Below are 22,092 nucleotides of genomic sequence, written 5' to 3' on the forward strand. Positions count from 1 at the left end.
GTTCACAAGGTCCCCAGAGACCTTCTAGGCCAAGCTTCTCACTGTGGTGAAGAGGAATGGAGATTCTGAGGGGTGAAGCTCAGAGGGTCAGTTATCTGCCCTTCCCGGCCCATCTGCCCCTGGCCCCGACCCCAGGTAGGGAGCTGAGGCTAGCTTTGTTTGATGCTTTTAATATCATTATTTGTGTTACACGATACACAACCAAGGATGATGGTCAATACTGCGATGGAAATGTTAAAAAAAATATTATACACGGCTCATGTCTTCCACACACCTTCCTGGAAATAAATTAGTGAGCACGGAGAAACCTGGCTGGGTGGCAGCCAGTGCTGAGGGCAGGGAGTGTTAAGGCAGTATCTACAAGGGGGAGGGCGACAGGGGCAAACCAAGGCCTCCGTTCTCCCCTCCAACCTCCTGGGTAGGAAGGTGGGAACTGCGCACTCTCCCTACACCCAGAGGGTACTAGCCACCAGCTTCCTACTTCTCTCCACCACATGGCCTCAGCGAGAAGCCCCTGTCTGCCAGGGGATTAGGTATATCTTGTGGGGAGGGAGCCTTTCCCTTGTTCCTCAGGGCCAGAGAGGTTGAGCAGTGGGCCAGAGTCACACAGCATGTCAGCAGCAAACGCAGCAGTCTAAATGAGCCCTGGTGGGGGCCCTGCCTGGAAAAGAGGAGGTACCCGTGTTCTTGAAGGGTGAGTCAAGGAGCCTGGGGTGGTGGTAGTAGGAAGCATGGCTCTGGTGCCCAGATGACAGGGGGTGGGTCTGCTGATCAGGGTGGGAGCAATGGGCTCAGATGGGGGCCAGTCTGGGCCATGTGAGTCCTGCAGTGACTTCTCTGTCCTTTGCCTCCCTTTGGCATTTCCTCATCATCTAACCAGGGTCCCTGAACTAAGAGGAGGTGGGGTTGGGTTGGAGAAGTTGAAGGGAGCTGGCAGCCCCTGGGTGTGGTGCAGGGAGAGGTGATACCCTTCCTAAGCCAGCAGCCTTGCTCTCTCTTCTCTCTGCCCTCTCCCCTTTCCAGCCTCCCAGGACAGCAGCCAGGGACTGGGCTGTGGGTGTGGCCTGCGCACACTTGCAGCATGTGAGTGGTATGTATTAGAGTGGACTGGCCAGCGTGTGCGGGATGGGGTCAGCCTGAGGACTGGCCCTGGGATATGAGGTTCAAGGAGCAGAGACCTGAGCGGGTGTAGGCCATCTGAGCTTTCGTTTTTCTTCACCTGGGGCAGGTCTGTATTGCCCAGGCCCAGGAGAGGGCCTTGGTCCCCTCCTCCCTCTTGATTTTCATCCTCAGCTTTTCTGGCCACCACCTCCGCCCCTCCACCAATGAGTAACAGTGGCAGAAGCAGCAGTAGGTACACACATGCTGACTCTCACACACCCCATAGATACAGCTATACACTGTATGCAGCTACACACGTAGGTACAGTTACACACACAGGTACAGCTACACACACAATAGATACCCACATATACATATACATTCACAGACACACACACTCACATTCCCCCAAAGATCCACATGTATTCAGACATACACAGGTCCCACAGGAACTTGCCCCTCTTTTCTCCACACAGACATGCAGCTCAGGAAGACCCCAGGTATACCTGAAGACACCCAGAGACCTCCCTATCCACCTCCAAGGAAATTCCTGTGAAGAAATTTCTTCAGGTTTGAAATAACCTTCAAAATAATTTCAGATGCTGCTCACTATACCATGGAGGAAACAGAAGGCCCAGAACATAACTGACTTGTTGGTTGAAGAGGAAGCATGCTGGAGCGAGGACCAGAACTCAGACTTCTGACCCCCAGCCCAGGGCTGTTGGTCCACTGAACTGCTGAGCAGCCTCTCACACTGTTAACAGGTCACACAGTCATTTCCCCACCCTGGTCACCACAGTCATCTAGAGAGACAGGCCCAGCCCAGAGATGCAGACACACGCTCTGACAGCTCCAGGTGCACACACATTCTGCCAAGCCATCCCCACCATACACCTGCTGCCACTGTATTCTCCCAGGCTTGCTTTCTTGAAGATTCTTCCTGGGGAACAGCCTCTAGGATCTTGTGCTAGAGTAAGACCACAATGGGGCTTTTGAGGCCAGCCTTACCTCCTGCTTCCAGCCCAGGACAGATGAACAGAACAGAAATGTGGGGGGCATGGGAAGGGGTGCAGAGAGATAGATGTGTTAGTTAGGGGCAGCTGAGGACGGATCACACCACCTAAACTCTGGCTGTCTCTAAGGCCCACCTCACCCGCCACACAATCCAGACAGCAAGGAAGGAGGTGAATGGGGCAAAGAGGAGGAAGATGGCAGTGATCCGATGGATGGGGGACAATATCCCACTGGGCAGCTTTGCCAGACTTCCCATCTGGAGATGAGGGGAGAAACGCAAATGGTACATGGGCCAGCAAGGGAGCATGTGGAGGCGGCTCTGTGGGGCTGGGCCCTGACCCTGTTGGCCTGGACCTTTCTCCCTCCCAGCCCCTTTCCTTGGCTGGTGCTGGGGGTTCCTGGCTTCACTGCGGTGGAGCCAAACCCCCGGCTTCGTGATCCTGCCCCTTACTCATTACCGTTAGCCTCCACGAAGTCCAGTCACCCCTTTCCTCCACCAGACAGGCTTCAGGGAGGGGGCAGGATGCTGGGCAAGGTCCCCCAAGTAACTGAACAAACAGCCCTCCCCTCCTCAGCCCCCCTGGGTGGAGAGAGACCCGGTTTTGGTTTCTCCGGCTCCATGAACACACAGAGGTACACGTCCTACCATAGGAGGAAGCAATGACTGTTACGAGGTTGGCGGCTGTAGGGGGCGCGGGGCCCCGGGGGGCAAGTGGACGAGCAGGGGAGGGGTTGGCCCCTGCAGGGTCCAAGCTCGCCCCTGGCGGCCCCACCCCGGCGGCCGCAGCGGCCCCGCCCGCTACTGGATGTGGCAGGCGGTGGAGGACGTGGCCTGGCAGCACATGCAGGTGGGGTTCACGGACTTGGGGGGAATGAGGTCCAGGTCCTCGTCGTCGGGGATTTCATCTAACCGGTAGCCATCCTTCAGCAGCTGGATGTTCAAATCTTGGTTGATCTGCTGTAGACAAAGGGGAGGGAGGTCAGGTTCGGGGCCATCCGCAGGCACCAGCCGTTCACACCCAGCCCTGTCCCATCCCTGGCTCTCCAGAAACCCCAGGCTTTGCACCTCCTTTTAGGCCCAGCCTCATTTCTGGCTTCCCTTACAGGCACATCCTCCTGGGGCTCCACCTGGCGCTGCTACTCACCCCACCCCTTTCTAAGGGCAACTTCCCACCTCAGGTCCTGCTTCTGTTCGCCCCGTCCCTTTCAGGCCCTCGCCCATAAGCTGTCGCCTCTATGTCACACCCCGTTGTAGTTCAGGGCCCTGTCCCAACCTGGGTCCGAACCCTGCCCCTAACCCTGTGCGCCCGCCACTGGAGGTGGAATCAGATCTTAGCCCCACCCAGCACCGGCTCCACCTCAGTTCAGGCGCGTCTGACTCTTTGCGACCCATGGACTGCAACACACTGGGCTTCTCTGTCCATCACCAACTCCCTGAGTTCGCTCAATCTCATGTCCATCAAGTCAGTGATGCCATCCAAACATCTCATCCTTCTCCTCCTGCCTTCAGCCTTTCCCAGCATCAGAGTCTTTTCCAATGAGTCAGTTCTTCACATCAGGTGGCCAAAGTATTGGAGTTTCAGCTTCAGCTTCAATCCTTACAATGAACATTCAGGACTGATTTCCTTCAGGATTGACTGGTTTGATCTCCTTGCAGTCAAGGGACTCTCAAGAGTCTTCTCCAACACCACAGTTCAAAAGCATCAATTCTTTGGTGTTCAGCCTTCTTTATGGTCCAACTCTCACATCCATACATGACTACTGGAAAAACCATAGCTTTGACTAGACAGACCTTTGTTGGCAAAGTAAAGTCTCTGCATTTTAATATGCTGTCTAGGTTGGTCATTGCTTTTCTTCCAAGGAGCAAGTGTGTTTTAATCTCATGGCTGCAATCACCATCTGCAGTGATTTTGGAGCCCCCCAAAATAAAGTCTGTCACTATTTCCATTGTTTCCCCATCTATTTGCCATGAAGTGATGGGACCAGATACCGTGATCTTAGTTTTCTGAATGTTGAGCTTTAAGCCAACTTTTTCACTCTCCTCTTTCACCTTCATCAAGAGGCTCTTTAGTTCTTCTTCACTTTCTGCCATAAGGGTGGTGTCATCTGCATATCTGAGGTTATTGATATTTCTCCCAGCAATCTTGATTCCGGCTTGTGCTTCATCCAGCCTGGCATTTTGCATGATGTACACTGCATATAAGCTAAATAAGCAGGGTGACAATATACAGCCTTGACGTACTCCTTTCCAATTGGTACCAGTCTGTTGTTCCATGTCCAGTTCTAACTGTTGCTTCTCGACTTGCATACAGATTTCTCTGGAGGCAGGAAAGGTGGTCTGGTATTTCCATCTCTTGAAGAATTTTCCACAGTTTATTGTGATCCACACAGTAAAAGGCTTTGGCATAGTCAATAAAGCAGAAGTACATGTTTTTCTGGAACTCTCTTGCTTTTTCTACGATCCAGCAGATGTTGGCAATTTGATCTCTGGTTCCTCTACCTTTTCTAAATCTAGCTTGAACATCTGGAAGTTCATGGTTCACGTATTGCTGAAGCCTGGCTTGGAGAATTTTGAACATTACTTCACTAGTGTATGAAATGAGTGCAATTGTGCAGTAGTTTGAACATTCTTTGGCATTGCCTTTCTTTGAGATTGGAATGAACACTGACCTTTTCCAGTCCTATGGCCACTACTGAGTTTTCCAAACTTGCTGGCATATTGAGTGCAGCCCTTTCACAATGTCATCTTTTAGGATTTGAAATAACTCAACTGGAATTCCATCACCTCCACTAGCTTTGTTCATAGTGATGCTTCCTAAGGCCCACTTGACTTTGCATTCCAGCACTCAAGGTGAGTGATCACATCATCGTGGTTATCTGGATCATAAAGATCTTTTTTGTATAGTTCTTCTGTGTATTCTTGCCAACACTTCTTAATATCTTCTGCCTCTGTTAGGTCCATACCATTTTTGTCCTTTATTGTGTCCATCTTTGCATGAAATGTTCCCTTGGTATCTCTAATTTTCTTGAAGAGATCTCTAGTCTTTCCCATTCTATTGCCCACTGCTCTGCTCAGGGTGTTTTGGTGTTAGCCCCACCCCTTCCCCTATAGGTGGTCCTACTAAGGTGCGTTTAGGGCAGGAAGCAGTGGGGCCTCACCTCAGCAGAGGAGTAGCCAGAGGAGGAGTATCTGGACATGTCAAAGTCATCATCACTGGCCGCAGAGGAGAAAAGGCAAAGAGGAAGTGATTTCCAGACATTAAATAGAAAACTCTCTTTACCCTCCCCCACATCAGTCAATACTGCCCCCTCCCCCCACACTTTCAAATAAACGCACAATCTTAGCAGAAATCATGCATGCTGTGGGAATGCAGTTTTAAGCCAGGTTCCTTAGCCCCACCCTTCTAAATAGTTACTACCCTTTTTTTTTTTTTTTTAGTTACTACCCTTAACCTCTTTCTAAATCAAGCTGCTACTACCCCACAGCCTTGCCCCTCTTTTTCCTAGGTTCAAATCACCTGGGTTTGTTGGGTTTTCCCAAAGTCTAGATCTAGGTAGGTCTGTGCCCCGCAGTAGGGCTCCTCCCTCAGAGTGGGCAGGGTACCACGGCATCAGGGCCCATTCTAGGGGCAGCTGCCAGGTCAGCTGTCCTGGAACAGCAGCAGATTGCACTGATCCCCTTTTCTGTCTCTGCTCCCCCCATCTCCATTCTTTGGGGATTCACCCTTGGAGAGCTCCTGGCTGAGGGACACCCTCATTCTGACAGTAAAGCAGGTGTGGCCTGTTCAGCCCACTTGTTTATTCCCATTCCCACACTGCTCTGGCTTGCCTGGCTGCCCCGATGTCTCCATACACACCTGTCCGTGTCAAGGGCTACCAGTGGTTTCTCATCCGGGCTCTGGTCAAGCGAGGAGTAGCCTTTATTTGGGACAACCAGCCTGGGTGGAGAATTTGAGGGACTGGATTGGCAACTGAAGCACACCAGCATGGCAAGGAACTGGGTTGGGCCACACCCTACAACCTCCCTCTCCACCCCCACCCCACCCTACCCCATCCCACCCCACCACCTTGATCCGATGAGATTCTCTCCTCTTAGAGAGGAGCTGGGCCTGAGGAGGAAGGGAAGAGGGGAGGCTCAGAACCAGCAGAGACAGGAGCCGGCTGGCAGGGTCCTGGTGGGGTGGGGCGGGGCCCTACCTTGTCCGGGCCATGACATTGTTCTTCTTGGGTTGCTGGTTGACAGGGCTACCCATGCTGCCATTCTTCAGGGAGCCCTTCCGGGCCAGCTCCCGCTGCTTCTCTGCAGGGGAACATGGGAAAGAAGCTGTGTCCTGCCACCAGGGCCAACCTGCCTTACCACTCAGGACAGCCTGGGCTGGCCTCCATGGTGAAACCCCTTGCTTCTCTAAGAACTGAGGCAAGGATCCAACTCTAGGCCCTGCATCTTGAAAGAGACAGTGCTTTGCTCTGCCCAACCTGAGGAAGATAGTGAAGGGCGACAGGAGGAGGCTGACCCCCACCTTCCAGGAACTGTACTCCCAAGTGGGCTAGCTAGCATGTGTTTGATCCAGAGAAAGGCTGGAGAGGGAGAGATGGAATAGAAGGGTGGCAGGGCTTCCTGCAGGTGACACCTTGAGGTGGAGTGTGAAAATGTTAGTCGCTCAGTTGTGTCCAACTGTGTGTGACCCCATAGACTGTAGCCCACCAGGCTTCTTTGTCTGCTAGCTTCCGCTAGGCAAGAACACTGGAGTGGGTAGCCATTCCTTTCTCCAGGGGGTCTTCCCAACCTAGGGATTGAACCTGGGTCTCCTGCACTGCAGGCAGATGTTCTACCTTCTGAACCACCAGGGAAGCTCACTTGAGGTAGAGAGAGGAGGGCATTTGAGGAAGGAAGGGTAGTGTATAGAAAAGTGCATTTAGAAGTGAGTGTAATAAGTGTGGATCTGGACCGGATGGAAGGATGAAGATGGAGGAAGGTCAGGTTAGAAAAGTTGGACACATTTATTCAGTCATTTATTTATTCAGCAGACATCTGTGTCACCAGTCACGTATGAGATCCTGTGCACAAGGGACTGGGGGCCCCTCTGATTACAGACTTGGAGCATGAAGGCCTGAATGCCAAGCAGAGGAGTCTGGGCTCAATGGAAAAGGAAGAGAAGCCGCTGAAGGTTGTGGAGCGGGAGGGGCAGCATGGGGCAGGCAGGGTAAGGGCAGCAGGCTGGGGGAGCCCTCTGCCGAGACTACTTCTGACTCCTCGGTCAGCCTGTGGATTCTCCGAGGCTCTAGAACCTACCAGATTCATGGGACTGGCAACCAAGGGACCCAGTGCCTGGTGTGTGGCTCTGCTACCAGATGTCAGTTTCTGCCTGGGCCCTACAGGAGGCCTGTCTACCCATTCCTCCTCCTCACAGCAGCTCCGATACCGGCAAAAGGACTGCCAGGGGAAAGCTCTCACAAAACAACAAGTTCCGGAGAGGAAGGATGGGATGGGCATTTATAGCTACTGTACTCTGGAATTTTCTCGACCTCCATGTCTCTCATCTCCCACTCTCTAACCCTCTTTCTTTGCCCTGCTCATCTGTCTCACGCCCTCAAACCCACCTCCACCTCCTTTCCCCGCAGGCAGCTGCCATTACCACCCCAAGCCTCTAGGGGGTGCAATTTGCCTTATAAGTTCCTGGTGGGGACTCTCCTCAGTGCAACTGGGATAAGGCTGTGAATTTTTCTAGAGGAGCTGTGGTGGTAATACAATGGTCAGCGGGGAAAACGTTGTTTTTAAAAGCATGCTGGAATTGTTTGAAACAGTGAAAAAATGCTAATAAACTGCAAAAGCAAACTACAGACTACAATGCAACTATTAAAAGAAGTCATTCTCTATATATTGATATTTTAGAAGGGGCTCTAAGACGTTAATCAGAAAACAAAAAAGAAAAAAATTTCAGAAAATGTGGACAGTATGATACCACTTGTGTTTAAATATAAAATAAAACTAGAAAAAACTAAAAACCAAAAACAAAACGCTTGGAATCATGATCTCTGAGGAGAAAATGACGGGAAAGAGTAAAGAAGTTATACTTGTTAAATACTTGTGTTGTTAAATTAAACAATAATAAGCAAATAAACTGGCTGCAGTTTGAGTCTGGTGTCCTGTCCTGGGAAGACGAATAAATTCCACAGAGAGGACTGTTCTCTTGTTTAGAAAAACAGCCTGAGGGGCTCCCTGGATTTGGTCTGGAAGGAGAAAAGCAAGTTAAAAGGAAAAAAGAAAAGCTGAATAATATAACAGGACTCTGAAAAGGTGTCCTGGCAGCTGCAGAGCAAGGTTTGAAACAGATTTCTCAGGACTAAGGAGAGGGCCCAGTATTTGATGGGCAGTTGGAGCCTGGGGAGAAAGATGAGCAGGAGTGCAGCCGGGATGGCAGAGAAGTTCTGAAGGATGGTCATGGCCTGCATTTAATTGTTAACTCTTTCCTGGATGTACTGTGTGAGCTATATTTTCACTCATGAAAACAAATTGTTTATTTATTTATTGACGGCTGCACCTCATGGCCTGTGGGATCTTAGTACCCTGACCAGGGACTGAATCCAGGCCCTCAGCAGTGGAAATGAAGTGTCCTAACCACTGGACTGCCAGGAATTCCTGAAACCATTTTTTTTGTTTGTTTTTTGTTTTTTCATGGTGCTGTGATCTTTATTCCATTAAATGACCTTAAAACTAAGAAACAGAAACATGCTTTTATACTAATAGCATAATCTAATCCATTGCACTTTTTAAAAAGTATATTAAATTTTAAAGCCATTCAAAAAGTCTAGAAGGAAGAAAGTGCTTTTAACAAATCATTTTTTTGAAAGAGAAGAGAAATCAGAGAAGAAAATTTGTATACGCTCAAAATTAGTGAAACCATTTTTTAAAAATTAGAAGTCTGTTATGTATGGCAGCCTTGGGTGAGTGAGATGGTCCCTGAGGGAGAGAGGTGGTGTTTGGGGGGAGGTAAAGCAAGTGCAGCAGCTGAAGGAGCTCTGGGCAGTGACTGGGAGAGAGGTGGCTCAAAGGATCGGGCGGCAGCATAAACTGACTTTGGAGTGGACGTGAGATAAACCCCCAAGGTGACCCTGGGAAGCCAGGAGAGCTTTGGGTTTATTAAGAAACTAAGGGAAAGTTCCTCCAAACAGGAGCCAACAAGATCCGGAGATATCCAGATAGGCTGACTAGGAAGGGAAAGAGGGGCTCAGCTTCTAGGGGAGAGGAGCCAGGTTCCAGGCTTCGGGAGCCTCACTCCTTTCTGCCCTCAGACACAGGAACTGATGCCCACTTCTAAGGCAGCTTCCTCTCAACCTGGTCCAGTGTCTGATGGGGCTTCCGACCCTCTCTCTGGGGTTCCTGCAGCTATGCTCCAGAACACCTGGAACCTTCTGGGCCCTAGAGATGCCTCTAGAGCTCTGGGCGTCTGTAGAGAATTATCACCTCCCTCTTGGCCTTGCAGGAGAGAAGGTACCTGGTGGTGCCAGTGACTTTGTGGCTAGAGTCTTAGAATTATCTAGCCTGAGCTGTACCTCTTTGCAGACCCAGCCCAGCGCACCTTGCCTGTCCACGCCCAACATCTCCCTCACCCCCCAGACACACTCACCCAGCTTCACTTGGAGCGGGGATGGTTTGTAATTCATGGCTACTGACTCACCCTCCCGGGCGTCACAGTCTCCGTCTGAGATGGAGGCGGCGGCTGGGTCCTGGGGGAGAAAGCAGGGGGACAGGGAGCTGTTAGGAGGTGAACACAGGGGGCTGTTCTCACCTGTCCTCTGTGGGTATTTCTCCCTGGCAGCAGGTGGCGTTCAGGAAGGGAGGGATAGACCCGTCTACCACGGAAGGAAGATCGGGAGCTGGGTGGAAGAGCCCAGGATCTCAGCCCCATTTACACCCATCTGGGTGTCTGTCCTTTAAGTCCCATGTCATCTGCCACCCCCAGGAAGCCTACTGTGATTCTTTAAACCCACAGGACCTTCTCTTGCCTCCCATACTAGTCGCCATGCTCCTTAGGGCCCTGCCTTGTTTAGAAAGATCTTTCTAGGTTCCTGTGAGTTTAAGTCTGGATTAAGGTCTGAGCAGGTGCTCCCTGAGACGGGCCTTCTTCCTCTGTTTCCCCAGCTCTGGCTGATCCCTTCCCAGCATCCAGAGAACTAACTGGCTGAGCCAGGCTAGACTTCCAGGCTGTAGCCATGCAGTTCTGGTGAGAACGTCTCCATTTCACAGATGGATCCTAAAGAGTGTCTCCCGAGAGAACCTGAATGGTTGGCTTGGAACGGCAGGTGAGAAGACAAACAATGGCAAGTCAGCCGGTGGCCAGCTCATCCTGTGTTGCCCAGACAGGGCTGGACACTACAGATGACAAGACAGCATGCATTCTGTGCATTGTCCAGGGTCTGGAACCATTTTGGTCTCCCTCACTGCCCTCTTTACTGACTTCTTCCCATTGCTATGGGTGTTATGCTGCTCCAAGTCCTACATTAGCCTCACTATTCTCTCCAGAACACCCCTAAATCTCTGCTACAAGATCCAGGGCCTTGTCCTACTCTGCCTCAGTCAGTTGGAAGGTGCTGGAGTCATTCACCCTCTCCCTGAGGAACTGATAACCAGCCATGGACATAGGATGCTGCCATCCTAACCATCCACCTAGGGTCACAGAATGGTAAGCCTAAGGTCAGAGGATCGCAGAGAGGCTCCAGGGCTGTGCCTATTCTGCCTCTGGGGACACGGAGAGCAGAGAGAGAGGCAGGGAGAATGCTGGAGGATGGGCCCTGTGGGGCCAGGCCCAGGGATCTGAGTGGCTTCTGGTGACTGTTAAAGGAAGGCTATGCAGCCATTATGGTGGTTTAGTTTCCCTTTAGAATGAAGCAGGGGGGATGAAAACATGCTTGCCACTAAAGGAAAAGGGAAAAGTCTAGAATGTTTTAGAGGGAAATCCTGGCCTTGTCTGTGTTTCTTTAGGCCATCCAGAGTGCAAGGCCTGGGTGGGCTGTGTTGCCACAGTGGTTTGTGAGTTCCTGAGGGCAGAACCCGGGCCTGTGTCCTCTTCTCTGATTCCCAGCCTTAGCTGTCAGGGAATGGGACAGAAGGGTAGAACAGGTTTGGGGGACTGGGGGCTCAGTGCATGCATCCCAGGCAACCTCCCAAGCCACTGGTCTTTCCACGTCCTTCATCCTCTGCCTCCCTGGCTCGTCTCCTCCTTGGGAGACTGATCTCTGGCAGCACCTGTCCCCTGCTGCCCTGGAGAAGGAGGCCTCTAGTGACCCATCCATGTCTCTCTGTGGTCAAAACAGTGCTGCCTGCAGGGGACATGGAGACCAGCCGGTGAGCACTAGGCTGCAGGGACGCTCACTCCCAAGGCCGCCTGAGCGAGGGCTTCTCAAAGGTAGAACCCACAAACGTGCCTGTGGGGCCCTCCCAGGGATGCACTGGCAGATTTCTAATTTCCTTTCCTCTTTCTGTAGTGTTTGTCACATGTCACACACACCATGTCCATTTGGAAAGGGTTCCTCCCCTGGCTTCCAGGACACTATGCCCCCTGGCTCATCTTGCCTCTTTGACCATCACCTCTGCTTTCTCCCACAGTTAACTTCAAGAACTCAAGTGCTTGGGCGTTTGTGGCTAACTTTTCTCTCCTTGATGCAGATGAGTCCATCAGAGTGTCTTTTCTCAGGCTGGAGGTCCTGGGTGGCAACACTGGAGGGGGCCAGTGCAGGAAGGATGGGGCCTGAGTGGGAAGCTGTTGAGTGACTCTGGTCACAGGGACCCACATGTGTTCCCTAAGGCCACTGGGATTCCTGAGTGACACTGCCAATCCCTTTAGGTCAAGAGCCAGCATGTAAAGCCCTAGACTGTGAGGTCCCATTCAGCATTTCCCCATCACTGTCCTTGATGGAAGGCCAACTCTGAGGCAGGAACAAAGATTCTGGCACTGTGCCTGCAAACTCAAGCCTTCACTGTGGGCTTCCTGTATGTCTTTCCTGGGAAGTGCAGCCAATGCACCATGACCACCACATGGAAATATAATCAGGGAGATTAGATGTGAAATATTCATGAATACAAGTATCAGAGAGGAATCCAGGCAGAAGGAAGCATCTGGCTCGAAGAAATCAGGGAAAATTTAAAATGCCCCCCAAGGACATCTGACAGGAGTTAGCTAGATCCAGAAACTAGAGTGGTGATTAGCAAGGTTATTAATAAACACTCAGCAGAGACAGACATTGAAATGCATCTCTAACAGCAGCGCATGTTTCTACAACCCTGCACGCAAATTCTCCAAAGACTATGGAGATGATTAATAGCTCAATCTCACTGTTTCTGGGATGGAATAAATCAGCTAATGACCAGCGCAAAACCAATATAACTAGAGGAAGGCAGAAGTACCAGAAGAATCTTCAGAGTTAGTCTGGTCCAGTGATTTTTATTCAACTGTGTTTCCTGAACCCTGGGCCTTGGGTAGGACTGAGTGCGAAAGGAGAGCAACAGGAGGGGGTCTGGCTTCCCTAAAACTAGAATAGATCCGTTTTTACATATTTATTTGGCTTTATCAGGTCTTAGCTGTGGCACACGGGATTCCACTGTGTCATGTGGGATCTTGCATTGCGGTGCATGGGCTCTCTGGTTGTGGTGCATAGGCATGTTGTGGCACACAGGGCTTAGCTACTCTGCAACACAGGGGATCCTAGTTCCCGGACCAGGTATCAAACCCGCATCCCCTGCATTGCAAGGTGATTCCCAACCACTGGACCATCAGGGAAATCCCCAGAATAGATCCATTTTGATTTCACTTACATAGGAGTCTTTCTGCAAGATTTTGGTTGAAGAAAAGGTTTTATTGCTTTAAAAGAAAGGTGGGGGAGGGAGTTTAAAACACATTGATTTAGCCCAATCTTTTAAAAATGCTTTACTATAGAACTTATTAAATTTACATGAAAACAGAGAAAACAGTATAGTGAGATCCTGGGTACCTATCAAACAAATTACTAGCTTCAACAAATTACCACTTAGACTACTCTTTAAAAAAAAAATCTTGGCTCCTCCATTTATAACACTAGCTATGTGATCTGGGCTTTAGTTTCTACATCTGTAAAGTGGGGCTTATACTAATACCTATGTCAAAGGTTTCTGTGAGGATAAAGTGAGACTATGTAATCTAGTGCTTAATATGCAAGCATTTAGAGTAGTATTTAGTATATATATAGGACTTCCCTGGTGGCTCAGATGATAAAGCGTCTGTCTACAATGCGGGAGACCTGGGTTCGATCCCTGGGTCAGGAAGATTCCCTGGAGAAGGAAATAGCAACCCACTCCAGTACTCTTGCCTAGAAAATCCCATGGACGGAGGAGCCTGGTGCAGGCTACTGCCCATGGGGTCACAAAGAGTCGGACATGACTGAATGACTTCACTTCCACTTTAGTATATATACTACATCCAGCACACTCTATGTGTGGTATAGCTATGAGGCTTTTATTAGTACAGGCTCTGTGGGACACACAGCCATGAACAGTGTACTCTGGCAGTGACCAATCCACAGCAGCAGCCCTGTCACCACCCAGGTTGGGGCCTGGCTTATGTGGGGAGATATCTGTGGAAGAGATGCTCACTCAACAGGGTGAGGAGGGGCCTGATCAGGGAGCATTCTGTCTCCTCTCTCTCCTCACTTCCTTACGCTGCATTTCCCTCAGTTATCAGCGGTCAGCCTGGGGCTCATCAAGATATATAGAAATAGACCCATTCTTAAGGAGCTCCCGGTAATTATCAGTAAATGTAACAAGAGCCATTAATGTAGAGGGAAAGGGACAAAGGGAGGGTGGTCAGAGAAAACTTCCCAGAGGAGGACTTTTGAAAAGATCTCCAAACATCAGTTTCCCAGTTATCTTAAGAGGAAGGATGTTCAGGGAACATCTGCAAAGGCTCAGAAGCCTGAAACTAGCATTGCACATTCAAGAAACAGTCAATATTTTGCTACAGTGGAAACCTAGAAGGTATGATGATGAACAGTGACAGGAAATAAAGTTGCAGGGCCAGCAGGGCTCAGATGATGGTGGAAGATGGGCCTTGATTTTGTTCTTTACTCAGAAGATGGTGGCAGAGGAGCCAGTGAAGCCTTGAGTAGGGGAGTAACATGATGAGATTTGAGATGGAGAAGGACACTCTAAAAGTCATGTACAAGATTGGTGGGAAGGAAATGAGACTGGGATTTAGGGAACTATTGCAACAGTGCCAGCAAGAGATGACAGAGACCTGAACTAAGCAGAAGATAAAAAGCCATAAAGGAGGATGTTAAAGAGAGTAGAGTGGCAGATCTCAGAGATAAAATGTAGAAGAAGTCCAGACACTCCTAGTTTTCTGTGTGGGGTAACTGGGAAAGGGATGCTTGTAGTAATTATTAAAACAGACAATGCAGGAGAAGGCATAACTATGGTCAGGGAAAACCAGATGAGCTCAGTTTGGGACAGGTTGAGCTTTGAAGTGTCTTTTGGACACTAGATGACATCATTAGTCAGTAGGAATTGAGGTTCAGGATCTCAAGAAAGAGCTGTGGACTGATGGTAATTGAAGCCCACAGAGGAGAATAACCTCAGGGAGAACAAGCACAGTGAAGCAGACAGGAACCAAGAATAGAGTCCTGGAGAGCATCCAACCTTAGGAAATGAGTGGAAGAAGAAGACTGAGTAGGAGCAGAAAGACAAGATGTAGAAAAAGATCCAGGAAGATATTCAAGCAGTTTTCAGGTGAAACAAATCAACAGTGTCAAAACTAATACATGATTCCATAAGATAAAGATAATATTTAGAAGTGAGGAAGTCATAGGTGACCTCAGCAAACAGAGTTTTGGTTGAATGGTAAGAACAGAGCCCAGAATACAAGGGATGTAGGAGGGAATAGGAGATGAGGAAGTAGAAACAGTGAACACAGGCTGTTCTCTCAAGGAGCTAAACTGAGAAGACAGAGTGAGAATGAATGCCAGTCAGAGAGTTTTGGAGTTGAAGGATTCTTTGAAGGGAGGGAACACATGACCACTGTTTCACATTGAGGGGAAGAAAATTGAGTAGAAAGGGAGATGTTTGATGGACTATGGTCTTTGAGGAGTCAAGAGAAGATAGAACCAGAATCAGATAAGAGGAGGAACACTCCTTACTGAAATGGAAGGGAGGTGAAAATAGGTGGAGGATGCAGATAACATGGAGACAGAAAGGTGGGGGGAAAGTTAAGGGAGTTCATTTCTAAAAGCCTAGTTAAGTAAAAGAAGGGGGAAAATGCTAAGGGGTTTAGGAAAAGAGGGACTCTTGGTGGCTGGATAGGAGTGGAAGGAGACCAGACTGGCAGGGGTTTCAGCTACAAATCCTCAACTTTCACCAGCTCTTGATCTTGCCTTCAGGATGAAAGGCACTCTCCGTGGTGCTGAACAATTTTGCCTTTGTCTTATGGACTGAACACAGATGATTCAAGGTAACAACATGATTCAATTTTCGCTTTCCCACAGGAAAGGTAACCTCTGTCCTCACCTTCAAGCACTAATTTTCAGGAAGATGGAAAATGAAATGGATTTAGAATGGGGTATGAAGAGGCAAAGTGCTTGTATCAACATTATCTAACCTCTCTTTGCCTAACGCACATGAATTTTTCTCTAGTTTTAGGAGGGAGCTGGTGGAAGCAGTTCTGAGTTATGAAATGCTGAAAGGCTACCTCTGGAATAGTCATGTCTGTACTCTGTTCAGTTCCCCTGGGAGAAAGTAGAACAGACTTAGAGCAGGAAAAGGAACAGGGCCAGGAGGACAGGTAGTACTGAGAAGGAAAGGAAAACGGGGTGATCTGGAGCTCAGGCCACTCTCGGATGGGCAGAGACTGCAAGATAGGGTATCAAAGACCAACTCTGTTTCTGTCACAAGTGGTTCAGCTCAGAAACTTCCTGAGGCTGTGGCTCCCTGAAGAGTTATGCCATTCCCCCAAAACATCCCTTGGCAGTATGTGGTAATAAGCATGTTTAGTCTCAATATTATAGAGGGAGATCCAAAAGAATGCAACTCTATGCCTTTCTGTCCAATGCCCATGGCTTGGCAGAAACCTAACGTCCAGTCCAAGAATATTCAGTAGCAGTTTAGGCATTGGTTAAACCTCTCAGCTTCCCTGCAGATGGCTGTCCATTCAGCCTCTAAGGCATTCCCATCCCTCTCTGGCTCAACATGAGAATCATTTGGCCAATGACAGTTCCTACTCCAGAGAAGGATCTGAGGTCCTGTGAGTATCATGGTTGGGGAGCTCCCACTTTTATCCCCTGTCTCCCTCTTTGCTAGCATTTCTGCCAGGCAACTGGCCAGGACTCCTATCCTTTCAGGACATATTAAGACCCTTAGGGGCCCCACTTATAGGGAAGGACAAAGACCTCTGTTAGGAGTAAGGTCTTTTGGGGGATATCTGGAAGGCGGTCAGGGAAACATAACTAAGACAGTCTCTCCAAATATTGTTTGTAGCTCTTACAAGGGCGGGGGTGAAGAACAGAAAAGCTAGGGAAGTCTATGAAGCCTGAATTTGAGAAAGGGGTCAGAGGACCCTGCCTAGTTCAGGGAGGCCTCTCTTATCAGTCTAAATCTCTTCACTCTTCAAGGTTTTTCTCTATAAGAAGACTCAGTTCAAACAAAGTCAATACTGAGTGGCCACTCCTTTCCAGCTCTGGACTGGGTGCTGGTAGTAGGGAAGAAAACACACCTTCTCCACATACACCACACTTCTGCAGAGCATTATGGGATGAAGCAAAGCTCCCTAGAAGGAAGCTGAAAGGATTCTTGTGGCTGGGCTAGAGTTCAATAACTCAAGGGGGTCTTGTGTATAGCTGAAGATTTTCTGTTTCCTTAAACAGCTCCTAGGATGGAATTCATTCCCCAAAAGAAGCACCACCCACCAAGCTTTAGTAGCTTTGTGGTGACTGTCATTGGGAGAACCAAAATGCAGAGACCCATGGCTAGAAACAACTTTAGCCATGGCGAGTTTAATAGATTTTTCTATTATAAAGAGACACATGCTAAAATTAAAAAATCACATTTAGTTTTACCACTTTGAGGCAATCTTTGTTAACATTCTAGTGTATCTGAGTCTTTTATGTATACTACAGTAGCAACACTAAGGGGTTTCCCTCTCTAGGAGCTGGTGTTTTGCCTGTCCTCATGGTTACAGGTGTGGGCCTCTAGGTAGGTACATTGTTGGGTCTGTGGGGTCCCGTCCTTGCTTACACCAGGTGGAGCCCATCAGAGCATCCCCCAGAATTGGGAAGTGGGGCTTCTATGAGGAGACATGAAGCTTAAGACTATAGATTAGGTAGCAGAGAAGGTCACTGGCAGGGAGACAAGAATAAAGCTGATGTTCAGAAAGAAGAAACACAAGAGCTAGAAAGTCTTCCCTAGGTTTCAGGTTCTGGTTCTAGAACTTGTCCTGTCCCTCTAAGGTTTGACTATATGCCTGTCCTCTTGTATTAGGAGAAAATCTAGTGTCCTTACAGTCTAGTTACCTTTTTAGCTTAAACTAGCTTGAGTTGGATTTTGTTACTATAATCAGAAAGTATCTGCTAATAATTATTCATAGAACAACATTTAAAGAAAAACATCAGTTCAGTTCAGTTCAGTCGCTCAGTCATGTCCGACACTTTGCGACCCCATGAATCGCAGCACACCAGGCCTCCCTGTCCATCACCAACTCCCGGAGTTCACTCAGACTCACGTCCATCGAGTCAGTGATGCCATCCAGCCATCTCATCCTCTGTCGTCCCCTTCTCCTCTTGCCCCCAATCTCTCCCAGCATCAGAGTCTTTCCAATGAGGCAACTCTTCGCATGAGATGGCCAAAGTACTGGAGTTTCAGCTTTAGCATCATTCCTTCCAAAGAAATCCCAGGGCTGATCTCCTTCAGAATGGACTGGTTGGATCTCCTTGCAGTCCAAGGGACTCTCAAGAAAAACATACTGTATCTTATATTCCATATTTTAAAAAATTAGTATTAGGGCATATTCAACTCTCCATATTTTTACATAGTTTTCTTAACCATCAGCTTAATGGCTACATGATATCCATAAAGGGGACATACAATAACTTTTTAACCCTTCACTTATTTTGGACATTTAGGGTTTGCAATATTGCACTATTATAAATCAAAAAGTGTGAATGCTTTTAAGATTCTTGATACATACTGCCAAACTGCTTTCCCAGAGGATTGTTCCAATTTACAAAGCTTCTAGTCACAACCAATAGCTATAGCTGGTTTTTTAGTATTTTATTTTTCACTGTGTACCAGGGTATTTCAGGTCATCACATCTATCTAACTGTTTTCCAAGAGAGCTCTTCTCTAGTCCTATTTGCCTGGTTCCCTCTGGGGAATCTTCTTTCAAAGAATAGAATTTCCTCTGGGCATCACCTGCCAGACAAAATATTCCTGACTTGAAGCTACTGATTAAGAACAAAAGGAGAGAAGACTATTACACTGCAGCTTGGCCAAGGCTCTACATGGAGCACTGTACTGTCAGGTAGCTGGCTGCCATGCTTCAGCTGGTCCCTGGCCCGTGCACATCAGCTGCAGGCACTGGGACTGAAGCTGCAGGTCCAGGAGGCAAACCTCACCGAGAGGTCTCTCTTGCTTTCAGATTTGGGGTGAGACAATGAACCAAAATGGCTCTGGAGTTATTTCAGAAAGATAGGCAGCTCCCACTCCCTTACCTATTATTTAGTTTTCAAAAATAGCTACTCAGAAACAGGAGAGAAAAGCATGGTGAAAGATACAAAGCTAGCACTGGGATGGCAAAGAATTGGATTCATATAAAAAGAAAATTACATTTATTTATCTTGGCTATGCTGGGTCTTTGTTGCTGCGTAGGCTTTTCTCTAGTTACGACGAGCAGGGGCTACTCTCTAGTTGCAGTGTGCAGGCTTCTTATTACAATGACTTCTCTTGTTGCTGGGCACATGGTTCCACGGCATTTGGGCTTCAGTAATCACGAGAGGGCTCAGTAGTTGTGGTGCATGGGCTTAGTTGCTTTGAGGCAGGTGGGGTCTCCCTGGACCAGGGATTAAACTGTGTCTCCTGCATTGGCAGGTGGATTCTTTACCACTGAGCCACCAGGGAAGCCCCAGATTCATTTGGGGGAGACAAGGGACCTATGAATTTTTAAAATGATTTAGAATCCTGCTTTGCCTTCTCTGTGGTTAGGGCTGCTCATCCTAGATTGATGCTCTGTTGTTCCTATGCACCTGGAAATCGTATGAACAAAAAGCCTTTGTCTGGGAGATAGGGCAAATGCCTAACTCAGGGACAATTAGATAGAAACAGTGGCTTGGGGGAAGCCTCTGCAAAAAGGCCTAAGGGATGAGCCTCCTGACCCAGGAGACAGGGGCAGGGCCAGAAATTGAGAAACCTTGGTTCCTCCGGGAGGCTTGACTTGGCCTAGTCCTTGAACTTCATCCCTATCCCCAAGCTCATCCTCTGAGCCAGATATTAAGCAGGCTCCTGTCTTACCTTGGACTGGGCAGAGACACAGGTCTTAGCCTCTACAGTCTGGTGAACCAAAATGTTTTTGAGTCCCACTTCCTGCTCCCCCGTCACCGCTCCTATTTCAACCTCTTTAGGGAGAGGCCATCTCACTTAATGGAGAAAGGGGTGAAGGTGTAAAATTCTTTTAAAAAGTAGATCAACAATGGTTGAAGTGATAAATTTTATGTTATATTTATTTTACCACAATAGGAAAAAATGAGGGAAAAAAGAGATTAACTGGTAGGGCCTGAGGCAGAAGAAGATGGTATGAGGGTAGGCAGTGGAGAAGGAGGCAGTCCCGTCTCTTATTTAATTCAGTTTCAGCCAACACAGACTTTGGAGATGAGACTTTGCATAGAAATGATTCCAAAATCGATCAAAATCAAGGGAGTTAAAGGGGCCAAGGGATCTGCGGTTCTAAGGGCCTTCTACTTGGACAGGGTCCAAAGGAGGCAAAGAAGGGGATGGATATTCAGGGATAATAGGGCTTTAAGGAGTGTGGTCCAGAGGACCCTTTGGTTTCTTTCCAGGATGTGGATTCTAGTTCCCCAATGTAAGGAAGGAGGCACAGAACACCAAGGAGAGATGCTGCCAAGGAATTGATAGAGGGCATTTGGTTGGAGAGTCCTTGAGACTGGTCCCTTATCCCTGCACATGGTAGGGAGCTGAAACAAGAGAAATGTCAACAAACATTGACATTTGGTCTGCGCCAGACTACTTGTGGATGGATCTTCATCTGGATCTTGGCTCCAAATCTCACTTGAGGATGTTTGATAAGCTTCCATTACTCAAGAGACTGAGCCAAGCCTGCACTGGCTCATAACTCTTCTGGACTCCTGTATTTCCCAAGAAAGCAGTCATCTGAAAGTCTTTGGGATGTCTTCCCAGGGCTGCCATCTCTGACCCCTTTCCTCTGGTCTTGGAAGAGTAAAGAGCTTCATGTGTGTGGTGGACAATGGACTTGGAGGGCTGGTATGAAGTAGCTTCTCCCCTCTGTGGCATTTCCTGCCTCTGCCTTTTCTCTGCCTTACAGACTCTTAACTCTCCAGCCTCCATTATGCCTGGCAAGCACCACTTTTTGCTCATAAAGATGCCTTGCATCTCTCTGGCCAGAGCAGTCCCCTGTTCTTTCCTTTTTTTGGTCATCCCAATAATTAAGCACTGGTGAGCTTGAAAGTGAAGTGTTAGTCACTCTGTAATGTCCAACTCTTTGAGACCCCATGGACTGTAGCCCGCCAGGCTCTTCTGTCCCTGGGATTCTCTAGGCAAGAATACTGGAGTGGGTAGCCATTTCCTTCTCCAGGGCATCTTGCAGGCCTAGGGATCAAATTTACATTGTAGGCAGATTCTTTACTGTCTGAGCCACCAGGGAAGCTTAATGCTTGCAACTTGTTCAAAAAAAAAAAGCAATTTGATGTTCACTGAAGACCAACAAGGGGGCAGGCAGGACAAAATGCATTTTGAGGAGAGAAAAACACCAAGACCTGGTTCTTGCCAAGAAGACTTTAGTCTAAAGGTGGGGAATTGACAGGCACACAAATTAGCCTGTTCAAGGCAGAGAGAGGAGCATGAGAGGCAGGAATGCATGAAGGGTGGGGGGAGCACAGAGAAGGTGATGGCAGTGGAGGTTGTTTATCCTCCCAGACAAAGAGGGTCAGGCTCTTCTCTGATCAGGGGGGCTTCCCTTGTGACTCAGCTGGTAAAGAATCTGCCTGAAATGCAGGGGACCTGGGTTCGATCCCTAGGTTGGCAAGATCCTCTGGGGAAGGGAAAGGCTACCCATGCCAGTAGTTTGGCCTAGAGCATTCCATGGACTGTATAGTCCAGGGGGTGGCAAAGAGTCAGACATGACAGCAATTTGCACTTTTACTTTGATCAAAGCAGAGGATCAGCTCTTAGGTCAACAGGTACTTTGGCAAGAGGACTCAAAGCAATGATTGGTGAGGTTTAGCCCTAGGGCTAGGACTCTATTCTCACTACTTTTTAATGCTGCTGCTAGTACAACCCCTACTCTGTCACAGGGCACCCAGTCCACCCTATTTCTGTGGGTCAAGTACAGAGATGCAAGGGGCTCAGTACATCAGGGGCTTTTCCTTTACCACAAGATGCACAGACAACTCTCCCATAAGGAAGGGTTAAAAGGCTGTAGGTAGATGGCTGGAAAGTGTTTTCATTGGGAAGGCAAACATGAATTCACAGTCCTAAGATAGGGATACGGTAGCTCTGGTGAAACAAACCCTTACTGGCCCCAGCAGTCACTTTCACCAGGCCTGTTTTGTGCAGCAGGGAGGTTGATGCTAAGGTGACTTGGGGGCTCAGGGCCTAGCCCAGGAGAGGAGGAGGTCAGAGAAGGGAGGGAGAGACTCATGAACCCTATCTGAGTCTCCCTAGAGAAGTCAGATGGTGGTGGAAGAGTAGGGAGAGGGGAGGTTCTACACTAG

General features: G+C 48.7%; 1 protein-coding gene across 13 annotated transcripts in view; it reads right to left on the bottom strand.

The window, feature by feature from the left end:
* Nucleotides 1–154: 154 nt before the first annotated feature.
* Nucleotides 155–22,092, bottom strand: part of FAM219A (family with sequence similarity 219 member A) — a 60,395-nt gene continuing 38,457 nt past the window's right edge. For 2 of the 13 annotated variants that reach the window (XM_086416676.1, XM_086416678.1), the window contains exons 2-7: nt 9,744–9,843; nt 6,313–6,415; nt 6,183–6,224; nt 5,973–6,053; nt 5,275–5,329; nt 155–3,073 (exon numbers count right to left, since the gene is read on the bottom strand). In XM_086416676.1, the coding sequence (XP_086272802.1) occupies nt 2,915–3,073; nt 5,275–5,329; nt 5,973–6,053; nt 6,183–6,224; nt 6,313–6,415; nt 9,744–9,843 (540 nt within the window). In that variant the 3' untranslated portion in view covers nt 155–2,914. The remainder of the gene's footprint in view (nt 3,074–5,274; nt 5,330–5,972; nt 6,054–6,182; nt 6,225–6,312; nt 6,416–9,743; nt 9,844–22,092) is intronic. The other 11 variants (XM_086416685.1, XM_086416682.1, XM_086416688.1 and 8 more) reach the window with 6 other exon arrangements.

This window comes from Bos grunniens, chromosome 8 (assembly GCF_055505025.1).
Source record: "Bos grunniens cultivar Pamir isolate PY7600 chromosome 8, Bosgru_T2T1.0, whole genome shotgun sequence".
Taxonomy (NCBI): domain Eukaryota; kingdom Metazoa; phylum Chordata; class Mammalia; order Artiodactyla; family Bovidae; genus Bos; species Bos grunniens.